At 43.8% G+C, this 13,767-nt stretch overlaps 1 protein-coding gene across 3 annotated transcripts in view; it reads right to left on the minus strand.

Annotated features, from left to right (window-relative positions):
* Positions 1–13,767, minus strand: part of MAP3K7 (mitogen-activated protein kinase kinase kinase 7) — a 207,799-nt gene that overhangs the window by 140,455 nt on the left and 53,577 nt on the right. For all 3 annotated transcript variants that reach the window (XM_033937843.1, XM_033937842.1, XM_033937841.1), the window contains exon 5: positions 3,675–3,813. In XM_033937843.1, coding sequence (XP_033793734.1) covers positions 3,675–3,813 — 139 coding nt within the window. The remainder of the gene's footprint in view (positions 1–3,674; positions 3,814–13,767) is intronic.

Here is a 13,767-nt window from a genome sequence, read left to right on the forward strand (position 1 = left end):
AAGGGCTGAGGTAACCAGCTATGCCAATACCAAACACCGCTCTTTCAGTTTGTGCCAGGAAAGTCACACAGAAATGGACCTAATTTTCCAAACAGGAAGCTGAAACTATAAACTATATAGTGGTACCTTGGATTACGAGCATAATCCGTTCCAGGAGCATGCTCGTAATCCAAAATGCTCGTTTATCAAAGCTAGTTTCCCCATAGGAAATAATGGAAATTCGCTTTGATACGTTCCCACTCTCCCGAGGCCAGCGGCGCTGCTATCCCCCCCCACGAGAACCGCCATTGCTCCCCCCGAAGGCCCCCCCTGCGATTCAGCACCCTCCCCCCTGTGATCCAGCACCCCCCGCTGTTATCGGGCACCCCCCCCCCCCCGGTCGCGATTCTCGGAGATCTCGGAGAGAACGTGAACTCGCAGGCCTTGAGCATGCGCAGATGCTCAAGGCCCAGCAAGAAGAGAAGTGCGATCTTCAGGCACCGGCACCAACGCACAAGACATGCCGGTGCCCAGGCCCAGATGAAAGTAAGAAGGGGGGGTGCCCAATCGCGGCAGGGGGGGTGCCCGATCGCGGCGGGGGGGGGGGGGTGCCCGATCAAGGATGGGAAGGGTGCCGGATTGCGGGGGGAGGGTGCTGGATCGCGGGGGGAGGGTGCTGGATCGCAAATCGAGGCACGCTCAGTTTCTGAGGAGCCGATTTTGCGAATGTTTTGCTCATCTTGCAAAACACTCGCAAACCGGTGCACTTGTAAACCGAGGTACCACTGTATATGCCAATAAAGCTGTTCAAATAGGTAGACTGACAAACTTACGCTATGCCTGAATTTTATCCCTACCGTGAAGATATAGAACTAATCCATTTTAATTCACGATGTACAAAGTTAACCTTTGTTTCTTTTTTAAAGAAATGCTGTATTGTGTAAACAAAAATAAAAGTTTTTCAGTGAGGACACAAAGCCTGCAAAAGCATGCTGCTCTCCATCTCTTTGTCATACAGTTTTGTATTCTTTTGGTCTGATTCTCACTGCACCACGGCCATTATAATCGGGGGTGGAAAAGAATATTTGGAAAACTCGGATTCCAATTAAAACTTTTTTAAAACCCAAAGAAAAAGAAATGTTGTTTCGGCTTGTAATTTTGGGGCGGCTTGGCGGTTTTATCCTGCTCTTTCACACTTTCAGTTCATTTGTAACAAGGCCTGAAACCTTGCACCAAGAAGCTATCATTCACAATACCCAAGGATTTTCCACTATTTTTATATCTTTCCTATCAGCTGGTCATCGTAGTGAGTGTCTTTGACTGGTGGCCACAAGTCCTGAATCCAGTCATTAATTGGTGTTGAGCTCTATATTTATAGTGAAGATGCGGTATATAAGCTTAAGGTTTAGTTTAGTTTAGAACTATGCAAAAACTTAAACTGTCTTTTCCTTCCCTTAAAGCAGTATCCTGCAAACTTTCTCAAGCCACGGCACATTAAAGGTAATGGCTGTGGCTTGAGGCACCTGGAAGTGTGCGGATATCATCGTGTGCATGCGTGACATCATCGTGTCGATGTCCGCGTGTGTGTGTGAAGGCCCTCCAGGCGGGACCTCAAGACGCCAGTGAAGGATGCCAGAAGGGTAGAGGGCCAGAGAAGATAGGTGCTGGTGCCCACCGATTGCCTGCAGGACGTGCCTCTCGCCACGAGAGGCACGTCCTGTAGGCAGTCAGCTGGCGCCGGAGCCTCTCCTCCTCCCCCGTGTAGCGCGGCACGCCTGAAATCTCAGGAGGCACACAGTTTGAGATACACTGCCTTAAAGGCATGGCTTCTATTGGAAAACTAGGGAAATCCTATTCATTTAAATTAACAGAACTACGGAACGGTATTCCCCCTAAGGATAAGAGAATTAGGTTCACGTTAATCCTTCTGCAAAAACTAAAAAAAAAAAAAAACTTGGTTATTCTCAAAATTGTAAGTGTTAAGTTTATTTCTTCAATTTTTTCGTATTTTACTGCAAACGGAGTCGAGCTTTATTATATGACGATGACCCGGTCTTTAAATTCAAGTTTTAGTTTAGATGAGATTAGGTGTCACTTTTAAGCAGCTACCATGACTCCCATCCAATCAGAGGCCTGTGAACATTGCCTCCACAGCATCCCCAGACCCAACCCACTTGAGGAATAGGAGACAAATTCAGGAAACCGAACTGGATCCTTCAATACTGCCACTGAAGTAACTCGCTTGTCATTCAATTGGTTTTTGTTGTTTTTCATTTCAGTATTCTCCAGTTTAGCTTATGTTGCTCTCTTTGTGTGGGGTTTAAAAAAAAAAAAAATAAAAAGCGTCTTACTTTTTCTTTCCCGCTCTTCCCTGTGTCGGTAGCATGGAATGTTGCTACGCCTTGGGTTTTGGCCAGGTACTAGTGACCTGGATTGGCCACTGTGAGAACGGGCTCCTGGGCTTGATGGACCCTGTGGTCTGACCCAGTAAGGCTATTCTTATGTTCTTTCTTCAGTTTTTCAAGCCACTGCCTATGCCTTTCAGCTGTAGAAGTGGCAAAAATCCAGTACAGGGCCTCGTGGGGGCCTCCCCCTCTCCTCACATAGGCTGATGGCAGAGACCATAGCAGTGCCCTGTATAGGAAAATAGAATGGGCTGACCACTTTCTCTCTATGCAGACCAACTTGCTGACTTGGGCCAAAGTAAGGACAAACAAACCAAAACTGCAGATATGTACAGCGATGTAGGCAAATTTTATTGTGACAAGCAAACTATATATTAAAACCTTTTTATCAAACAGGGGAACCAACACGGTCCGTGTTTTGGACAACCTTCATCAGGGGTCCATGGTAGAAAACGGCAAAAAACATATGTCACAACAAATGTTGAAAAAGATAATATAAAACCAAACTCAGCACAAGGAGCCGCAGTTCGGCCGCAGCGCATTGCTCTCCAGCGCTCACCGGCCTCCTCCGGTGGAGGGCGGAGGAAGAAGAAAGTTTCTGGGATACTGCGATGCGCCTTGCAGTAGGAAAGGAGGCCGGTGAGCGCTGGAGAGCAATGCGCTGCGGCCGAACTGCGGCTCCTTGTGCCGAGTTTGGTTTTATATTATCTTTTTCAACATTTGTTGTGACATATGTTTTTTGCCGTTTTCTACCATGGACCCCTGATGAAGGTTGTCCGAAACACGGACCGTGTTGGGTCCCCTGTTTGGTAAAAAGGTTTTAATATATAGTTTGTTGTCACAATAAAATTTGCCTACATCGCTGTACATATCTGCAGTTTTGGTTTGTTTGTTCCCGGTTGGTTTTTTTCACTGCAGACAAGGTTGGACCTCCCTTCTTTTGGTTTTGTTCCAAAGTAAGGACAACTCTTTTTCTCTAAGCAGACAATAAGACCAGCCTAAAGACAAGGTGGTAATATTCTCTAAGAGGGACGACAGCATGAGTTGCCTTGAACATCACTAGTAACCTGCTCTGTGGCCTGGGCAGAAGCAGGCACAATAGTTAAATTTTGCTCACTTGGCAATCACATTTTTCTACACTTGATTTTAACATCAATTTGCACCGACAGTGCCTTATATATTACAGGAAAATAATATTATTTTCACTACAACTCTATCAGACCTTTATGAAGAAGTTTGGCAGAATTAAAATAATAAAAAAAAAAGCACACCCTGTCTCCTGAAACCTACTTTGGTGGTTTGAGGTCCCTGTGAATTAGAGCCTTTGGTTTCATGCTGTGAAGATACGCCACCCCTTTGGCACACTGCAAGCACCAACTCATTGCGTGGGCAGCTGTATAATAAGGCAGAAGCTCGGTACCATGCAGTACTGCAAAACAAGGATAGAAATGGAAAAAACAAACTTTGATGCATACACTAATAGATGACAGAATTTACAAGCCTATATAGTTTCTTTCCACACAGCACTCCAAATGCTGCATGTCCCAAATGAGTGACAGCGTAACCTCTAATACCACTGACAGTTTGTAATTATTGTGATGGCAGAGCTCCTTAATGGAATAACAGCCTTACAACATACAGAGAACAACGATAGATCTGTATACCTTTTCATTAGACTATCTTAATTTTTCTGTACTTGAATTACTATAATCTTATTTCTGAGGGCAATACATACAGAAAACCATCTGGATCTGAGTCTTTGTCTTGCTGTGCATATTATATTAGAAAGAAAAGTTATATCTTACTTGATAACTTTCTTTCCTTTAGGCCTATCAGACCAGCCCAGAACAATGGGTAGCGTCCCTCTACCAGCAGAGGGAGACAGAGGAAGCAAACAGTTCTTGTGACGTGATGCGCCCCTTAAGGATATTATGAAGCACAGAATGTTCAGTATTTCGAACAACCAAGCAATGGTGCTCAAAATTTGCCTGATGGCTAATATAGAAACTGTGAAAACAAGAAACTCAATCAGGTAATAACTTTATCAGTTAGTGAGGTACAGGCAGACCCCAGTTTAAAGAATGCCTAACTTACGTTAAACTGATAGTTATGAAATGGGGTCTGGCCTCTCCCTTCCTGTGTCAACACACCTCTTTTTCTTCCCTTCCTATCCAAACGCGACCTTCCTCCTCCATTCTATGTCCCAACGTACCCTTTTAAAAAATTTTTTATTTCTCACCCGCCCTTATCCAGGGCAAGTTACATATTAACTTACAAAATAAAAGATTTACATTTATCGTACAAAATACTTGAGACACACTATAACAAATTACATTGCAGAGACACACTATATCAAATCAAATTGCATTGTTGTCTTTTCCTCTGCTTTGCATCCCAAATGTGCTGCCTTCCATGGATGTTTACCTCTTCTGGTTGGCTCCCTCCTCCCATCACAGTTCTCTTTGCAAAGCTGCGGCTCGCAGCTGATACGGCAGCCTGACCCTTTGTGCCTCCCAAGCGTGTTTACCTCCTCTGGCTGGCTCCTTCCTCCCGTTGCAGTTCTCTTTGCAAAGCTGCGGCTCGTTGCTGACATGGCAGCTTGACCCTTCATGCTTCCTGCAGGCGTTTACCTCTTCTGGCTGAATCTCTCCTCTCAGTGGCCTCAGATGTTTTCCCTCAGAAGGCTTCCGGGTCAGCCACGAGTCGTGCGTAGGAACCAGTGAACCGAACAGAAGTAACAATGAGAGGAGAGAGCTGGCCAGAAGAGGTAAACTCCTGCGGGAGGCATGAAGGGTCAGGCTGCCGTGTTAGCCGCGTGCAGGAACTGTGGCTGTGACTTTGCAAAGAGAACTGCGATGGGAGGAAAGAGCTGGCAGAAAACGCAGAACAGAGGGAAAGATGATGAGGGTTGCTTTTGGACAGGAAGGGAGGAAGAAGGGGCTTGTTGGCACAGGTAGGGAGAAGTAGGGTCACACAGGGACACAGAAAGGAGGGAGGAAGCACAAACTTTAGACAAAGGATGGAAGGAAGAAAGGAGAGAGGGAGCATGAACTTGGGAGATAGGATAGAACAATGGAGGGAGTGAGGGAAAGATGCTGAGGGGGGGTGAGAATTGTTGGGCATGGGTGAGTGAGAGGGATAGAGAAACAGGGCACATGGGGAAATGAAGAAAGGTGACTTGGGCTTAGAAAGGGAGAAAGAAATATTGGACATGGTGATGGGCGAGGTGCGAGGGACAGATGCATGGGGAAGAGAGAGAGATAAGAGAGAGAAATGTTGGATGTTGTGGTGGAGAGGGAACAAAAGTAAGTGTAAACCTCCCATTTTTTTCTTTCTATTTAAACCACAGTACTTTATTTTGAGGATTGTTTCTTTAATGTTTAATGCTTTTATAGACTGTATATTGTACAGGATCCGAGTTACATACAAATTCAACTTAAGAACGGTTTAAAAAAACAGAACTCGTTCTTAACCCAGGGACTACCTGTGTATACTCTAGTGACATGCAGATATTTCACCAAATCAGGAGAGGTGTGACATACAAATAGGTTAGGAAAAACGTATACGTAGCAGTGCCATAGTCAAGACAACCAATTTTGGGAAGGCCCGACATTTTCATTGCCCCTGCCCGATACCCACTCTTTACCCCTCCCCAGGCATCTCGCAACTCAAAATAAAAATACTTTAGCTAATGGAGATCCCCAAGCTCGCTCAGTTGAAGACTTCCTGTGAAGGTCACTAGAATCCCATTTTTCCAAGTTTGTCCCATTCCTGTAAGCTCTGCACAAACACCAGAAGACTGAAATAACTAAATAAATCAGAACAGGCCATCTTCCACTGGAGATGGTGGTCTGGGAGTGGAGAGAAGAGGAAGGAGTGGTAGGGATCTCAAGAGACCTCTCAAATGTACCACAGCTCCATAGAACAGCTGCCTTTTTAATTTTTAATTAATTTATTTTTTTAACAGGAGCTTCGGCCTAAAACCCCAGGAGCGCACCCCTAACTCAACTGGAACACAGCTAAGAAGCTGGCTCAGAAGAACAAGCCAAAGGGCACTTTTAAACTCAGACTTGGCATAAAACTGGCTCAGGAGCACAAAACCCTAAAAAGTAAGTTAAAGCTCAACTTAAAGTAGTCAGAAGCCAGGTTAGGAGCAGAGTTGTTAGCCCATCATCCACCTACTTAGGTGCCAAAGGAAATACTGAAGATTCTATGCTGCTTAATACCCTTAAGGGACAAGTCACAACAACTATTTTCTTCCTGTGTCTCCATCTACTGGTAGAGCAGGGGTGTCAAAGTCCCTTCTCGAGGGCCGCAATCCAGTCGGGTTTTCAGGATTTCCCCAATGAATATGAATGAGATCAATTAGCATACAATGAAAGCAGTGAATACAAATAGATCTCATGCATATTCATTGGGGAAATCCTGAAAACCCGACTGGATTGCGGCCCTCGAGAAGAGACTTTGACACCCCTGTGGTAGAGGGACACAACCCATTGGTCTGGACTGGTCTAAAAAGGATGCCATGGAATCATCTTTTTTTAAATCATCAAGGCTCAGTCCTTATTGTTCTCCTTAATCAATGGTTCTCGAATCTGGACCTTGGGAATACAAAAATTTCTGATTTTCAAGGCTAGAAAACTATGTAAATTAACCTCTTGAAGTTCCTTCGGGCCCCTTTTACAAAGCCATGGTAGCGATTCTCCCACAACAAACACACTGTAAGGCCATAGGAATAGAATGGGCTTCGGTGCATTTGCCGGGGGGGAAATTGCTGCCACAGCTTTGTAAAAGAGGCCACACATCAAGCAACTGATAAGGCAGGTAAAGCCATGAGCACCAAAAGAAAGACAGTCCACTGTACTCTGTCTTTTGCATGTGAAAAATGCAACATGGCAAGTTACTCATGCCAACTTATATTATTTGAAGCATGCATTTTCCAAAAATAGACAGCTTAAATTTCTATAGCTAACAATTTATATATATCCCATAATACCCTAGTAAAAGGGAACATTGTAACAGAACACAGTAAACTGTATATAAACTGGATCTCTCTCAAGGAAATGCAGAGATGTACTGAAAGTAATGCAAAAGTAGGCATAACTTTTTTTATTAACTGACACAGGTCATTCAAATTGCACATGTTGGTAGAATAATCTTCCTCTATACAAAGGTATTACTCAACATAGTCTCCATCACAAGCGATGCATTTGCGCCATCACTGAACCCGACTCTCGAATCCTTTTTGAAAAAAATTCAGGTGTGCACTGTCGTGCCCAGTTCTTCAATGCCACTTTTCACCTCATCTGTGTCATCAAATTGCTTTCTCTGAAGACTGCCCTTCATTGGCCCAATCAGGTGGCAGTCAGAGTGTGCCAGATCCGTGGGGTACGGTGGATGGGGGACCACTGAGCAGCCCAATCTGCTGATCGCCTGACTTGTTGCCAAAGATGTGTGCGGTCGTGCATTGTCACGGTGAATGTGGATCATTTCCCGATTCTTGTTCGGTCCCTTCCTCCTAATGGATTCTCCAAGTTTCTTGAGTGTCTTGTTGATCATGGTATGGCCATGTTCCAGAAAATCAAGGAGAATGACGCCCTTGTCATCTCAAAAAACAGTCATCATGACTCTCAGTGCTGATCGCTGGCTCTTGAACTTCTTAGGCCTTGGAGAAGAGGTGTGACACTATTCCATGGACTGATCATTTATGGATCATAAAGATACACCCAAATTGCATCCCCTGTCACCAGATTGGAAAAAAACATGTCTTCGTTGGCTTGAAATGCTTCCAGCAGATCAGAGCAGACTTCCACCCTTCTCTCCTTCAAATCGGGTGTCAACTGCTGAGGTATCCACTTTGCACACACTTTCCAATAACCTATGTCTTCCACCATCTTCTGTATGGCATTGTGCCCACAGTCCAGTTGTGCAGCAAGCTCATGGATTGCGACTCATTCGTTCGCGCAAATCAATTTGTCCGCTTGCTGACAATTCATGTCAGTGGTCTCAGTTGATGGTCTCCCACTGCGTGGTTTGTCCCCAATACTGGTTTCCCCTTCTTTAAACTTCTTCATCCACCTGTGCACATTGGCCTTGTCAATGATGCCATCTCCGTAAAACATTCTGTAGCCTTCTATGGATGTCGGACTGCCTTCACCCCTCCATCGTCAAGAACTCAATGAAAGCACATTGCTTCTGCTTGGAATCCATTATTCACCTGAAATGAAGAAAATGATTCTGAAACACCTGTATAGAGGAAGAGTTACTCTACCAACATAATGCAATACGAATGACCTTTCTCAGTTAATTTTTAAAAAAAAAAAAGTTATGCCCACTTTCGCATTACTTTTGGTACATCCCTCGTACTTACCTGTAGCAGGTGTTCTCAGAAGACAGCAGGCGTATATTCTCACAACCTGCCCAGTTCCCCTGGTTGGCTTTTTAGCTTTGCTACTGAACTGATGTTCCTGCGAGCCAACGTTGGGCGGGAAGGCACCAGCAAGTGCCAAGGTATGGGCAGTGCCCAAAAAATTGAAAGTGACAGTGCTCTTGGTAGGTTCTGTTCCAAGTTCCATGGATGAAATCACACACATGCGAGAACATAATGCGTGCTTGTCCTCAGAGAATACTTATTAGGAAATGGCATGCCACAGGTCCTGGTGTTTCAGCCGCGAACACAGAACAGAAATTTCTGTTAAGCAATTCGGCCTTTTCTTTATCAGCTTCTACATATTCCTCCCCTTTACCTTTGAGTCTCACAATGACACTTTTGCACTTCTTCCTATCACTAATATATCTAAAAAATGTCTTGTCTCCCCGTTTTACCGTGTCAGCTATTTTTTCTTCCATTTGCATCTTTGCTTTCCTATAAAGATTTTCGACAGTTATTGCTTACATCTTGTTCTTACGAACATTTTGGAAAACAACTGAAAACCTTCCTCTTTTCAAAATTCCTGACTAAATAGATTCATTGTATTATTCATTTTTGTAAACCGCATTGAACTTATGGTTATGTGGTCTAGAAAATTTGGTGTTATGTTATTTTTGTACATATTCTTTTACTTGGTTTCAAAATATATAGTTTGGCCCAGATTCTATAAACAGCGCTGAGGAGCGCAAGTGTCAATCATGCGCTAAGCGCTGTTTATAGAACTGCATCTAGCCCAGTGGTCTCAAACTTACGGTCCGGGGCCACATGCGGCCCGCCAGGTACTATTTTGAGGCCCTCGGCATGTTTATCACAATCACAAAAGTAAAATAAAACAGTTTCTTGACCATATGTCTCTTTAGCTATAAATGACAATATTATTAAGACTTAGTCAAAAGGAAAGATTTATAAACTACTAGCTGATGCCCCGGCGTTGCACGGGTATTTAATTATAGCAATAACACTGTAAATGGATTCAAATAAAGATACTTTATAGTGGTGAAAGAAATTATTTTTTTACAGCTTTATAAAAAGTACAATATTCAAATTATAATGTGAAATATTTGACAAAATGAATACAATACAACTAACACAAAACTTGATTATAAACAACATTTTTAGTTTCACCTCCAGGAGCAAGAACATATAAATTCTTGGGTGAACCCACCCTTGATCAAGCAACATAGAGTTGTCCATGGGAAAAACAGGGGGATCTTAAATCCACTCCACAGTATGTAATAGTCTGTCCCTGTGATTTGTTGATTGTGATAGAGAATGCAAGTCTCACTGGAATTTGCAATCTCTTAAACTGAAAAGGAAGATCTGTTGGAATAAGTGGCATCCAAAAGTTTTAGTATTGATTTAAACAACTCAATATGTGGAAACTTAGGTTGAAAAGAAACTCCATGCAGTTTTTTCCCGGTTCAGAATGGAACCTGTGTTCCTAGTTCAGCATATGTGAGTACTCATGTAATGTAATAACATTATGAACTGGGGTGCATGAAGGAAACAGTTACAAACACAGTTAGAACATACAAACTCTATATGTATGGTGTCCGTGGTAGAATAGAAACGATGTACCTAGTGGTTATAGTGTCATAGAAAGTGTTTTATAGTTGGAATTACTGTGAGAATGGCAGCTGTTTACATTTTTTCCATTGACATGAATGAGTGAAATCTGATGTTCTGTTTGTAGCTCCGCCCACGTGTGCAGATGGGCCGCGAGACCCCCAGAACATATCATCCCAGGTAGTGAGGGATCTGCATACCAAGTTTCGTTCAAATCGGTCAAGCCGTTTTTGCGTGATCGCGGCACATACACACATACATACCTCCGATTTTATATATATAGATAAAAAGTTTTACCTCATGCAAAATTGTCATTTCTTTAATAAGATATTAACTGTTATTTTCTGAGGCCCTCCAAGTAGCTACAAATCCCAAATGTGGCCCTGCAAAGGATTTGAGTTTGAGACCACTGATCTAGCGGAATCGGTATGCGTTGAAACCTTAGGCGCACTATTTATGCCAAGCTTTCCTTGGCCCAAATGAGTGCACCCCTAAGGGCTAGATTCACAAAGCAAACCGATCGTGTACCGATCAGTTTGCGACCCCTTTGCGACCAGAATTCCCTCGGGCCTCATTCACTAACCTCTCCCGCGATCCGATTCGAATCCGTGCATGCAAATGAGGAGAAACGCATGCAAAGTTGGCAGGGACGCGATTCACAACACAAAATTCACAATCCGACTGGGCTGGCCGATCAACTCAAGAAGCGACTGCTGGGGACCTGTCGAAAAAGTCTTTCCGACTCTGCTGCTCTATTGAAACCCTGCTCTCTGGCCTGTCAGCCCCGATCTCCTGCAGCCCAGATCTGCCTGCCCCGAACGCCCTGTGAGTCCGTGGTTTTAACCCGTGGGTTAAAACCACAGGCTCGCAGGGCTAAAAACTATAATAAAAAATAAAAAAGTTGAAAAAAAAATAAATAAAATGGTCGAGGCTCGGACGGGCATGTGCAGACCATCTACAGATGGTCTGCGCATGCCCGGGGATCGCACAACAGCGATCTGTGCCAGCAGATGGGGACGTTCCTCCGATCGCTCCCATCTGCATATTTTAGTTTGAAGAATTCGTCGGACCTGCCCGGATCGGGCCCAATTGGGCAGGTTCGTGAATCCAGCCCTAAGTCAAAGGAAGCCTACCTTGAAGTGGAAGGCGCCTCCCATCTAATTAATTGTAATTTAATTAATGGCACCAATTAAGACTAATTAAATAATTAACTTAGGCACCTAGATTGGTTAAAGACAGGTTGTTCACCCTCTCCAAGGGAGGAAGAACGAGAGGGCACTCTCTAAAATTGAAAGGGGATAGATTCCGTACGAACGTAAGGAAGTTCTTCTTCACCCAGAGAGTGATAGAAAACTGGAACGCTCTTCCGGAGTCTGTCATAGGGGAAAACACCCTCCAGGGATTCAAGACGAAGTTAGACAAGTTCCTGCTGAACCGGAACGTATGCAGGTAAGGCTAGACTCAGTTAGGGCTCTGGTCATCTAAGGGCCGCCGCGGGAGCGGACTGCTGGGCACGATAGACCACTGGTCTGACCCAGCAGCGGCCATTCCCAATCTAGGCGCCTAACTTTAGGTGTCTTTTTAGAATCGGCAACTTTGTGGATGCCTGCTGTATTGTTCAGTGACTGTCCAAGCAGGGTCAAATATACGAGTATACAGAAATACATGATGGTACATTCCGACTCAGAGTTCCCTTAAGCCCTGAGGAGAGTGCACTGTTTAAACCCCCCCCCCCCAAAAAAAACAAAAACCCCAAACCAAACCAACAAAACAAAAACCTCATAAATGTCATCCAAAACAAAAACAGCAAACCAAACAGAAAAAGCAAACATCCGTAAAACCAATAAAAAGTTTATAAATCTCTGTACTGGCACACTAATCTAGCGATTTTCAACCTTTTTTTAACCTATGGCACACTGACGGGGCTCAAAAATTTTCAAGGCACAATGATTAAGCCACTCTGCGATTGCTAATGCTCTCCCCAAAACCCCAAACTCGGCTTTTCCTCCATTCCGTTGATCCCTGACTAAACAAATTGCAGCTCTACACTCTAGAGGAACGCAGGGAAAGGGGGGACATGATTGAGACATTTAAATACATCACGGGACGTGTCGAGGTGGAAGAAGACATCTTCTTTCTCAAAGGACCCTCGGTCACAAGGGGGCATCCGCTCAAACTCAGAGGAGGGAAATTTGATGGTGACACCAGGAAGTATTTCTTCACAGAAAGGGTTGTAGATCACTGGAACAAGCTTCCAGTGCAGGTGATCAAGGCCACCAGCGTGCTTGACTAAGAATAAATGGGACGTCCACGTGGGATCCCTATGAGGGTCGAGTTAAGGAACTAGGTCACTAGCACTCAGACTTAATGGGGTGGGTCAGTAGAGTGGGCAGACTTGATGGGCTATAGCCCTTTTCTGCCGTCATCTTTCTATGTTTCTATGTTATCATGCATCCATTTCCCATTCCTTCAGCAGCATCTTTTTCACTTCTTTCAGTTCTCAAGTTTCAAGCTTTATTTTAGTTTGCCGAATCGCTTATAAGCGAGGCACAAAAGTAATAAAAATATAAACATATATTTAGACATACAATTTAAAATTTAGAATAATGGGTTAGACAAATAGACTTACAGACCGACTAATACACAAGGTTAAGAGGGAAAAGAACTACAATTCAGTGTTTTAAAGTACAGAGGAGAACCATATATGGAGAAAACAATAGGGAGGGAAAAGTGCTATCAAAGAAGAAAACTAATATAAAATTTAAGCATAATTTAAAGATTAAAAGCATCTTTAAAAAGAAAACTTTTAAAATTACTTTTAAAACGACTCAAGTCGTTTTACTCTCTTAAATGCTGAGGCAAGGCGTTCCAAATCTGCGGTGTCATTCACTGAAAACATATCATGTTGTCGTGTTCCATTCAATTTTTTTTTTCTTCTCCCTGCCTCTTCACTGCCATTTTCACGTAACTCCTTATATCTAAATTTCTCATTTTCACTCCACTTCTCTCTTCCCTAGCACCTGCCCCTTTGGCCTTTCTACCTACTTCCATAGCATCTCCTCTCCCTGCATCTTCTTCTCCGTCTCTGAATGGTGGAATGTCATCTCTAGGATGCATCAGCAAACCAGCACTTTCAGAACTCGTGGGTTGGCATTTCCTGGCCACCGACTGTCTTACATTTGCGAGATCACTGCAGTGACCTCTGTGTGTTTTGGAAATCAGGTTCAGGCCTCGACACCAAATTAAATACATTTATTAACCTGCCATGCAGCTTAGTCAGCATATCTGGTGTCAGGCTTTCTTAGTCTGTAGACCAGTGCATCGCAAACTGTGCACCTCCTGAGATTCCAAGTATGCCGCAGCACTGAGGAGAAAGAGGCGCCGGCC

Source organism: Geotrypetes seraphini, chromosome 3, assembly GCF_902459505.1.
Source record: "Geotrypetes seraphini chromosome 3, aGeoSer1.1, whole genome shotgun sequence".
NCBI classification, from domain to species: Eukaryota; Metazoa; Chordata; class Amphibia; order Gymnophiona; family Dermophiidae; genus Geotrypetes; species Geotrypetes seraphini.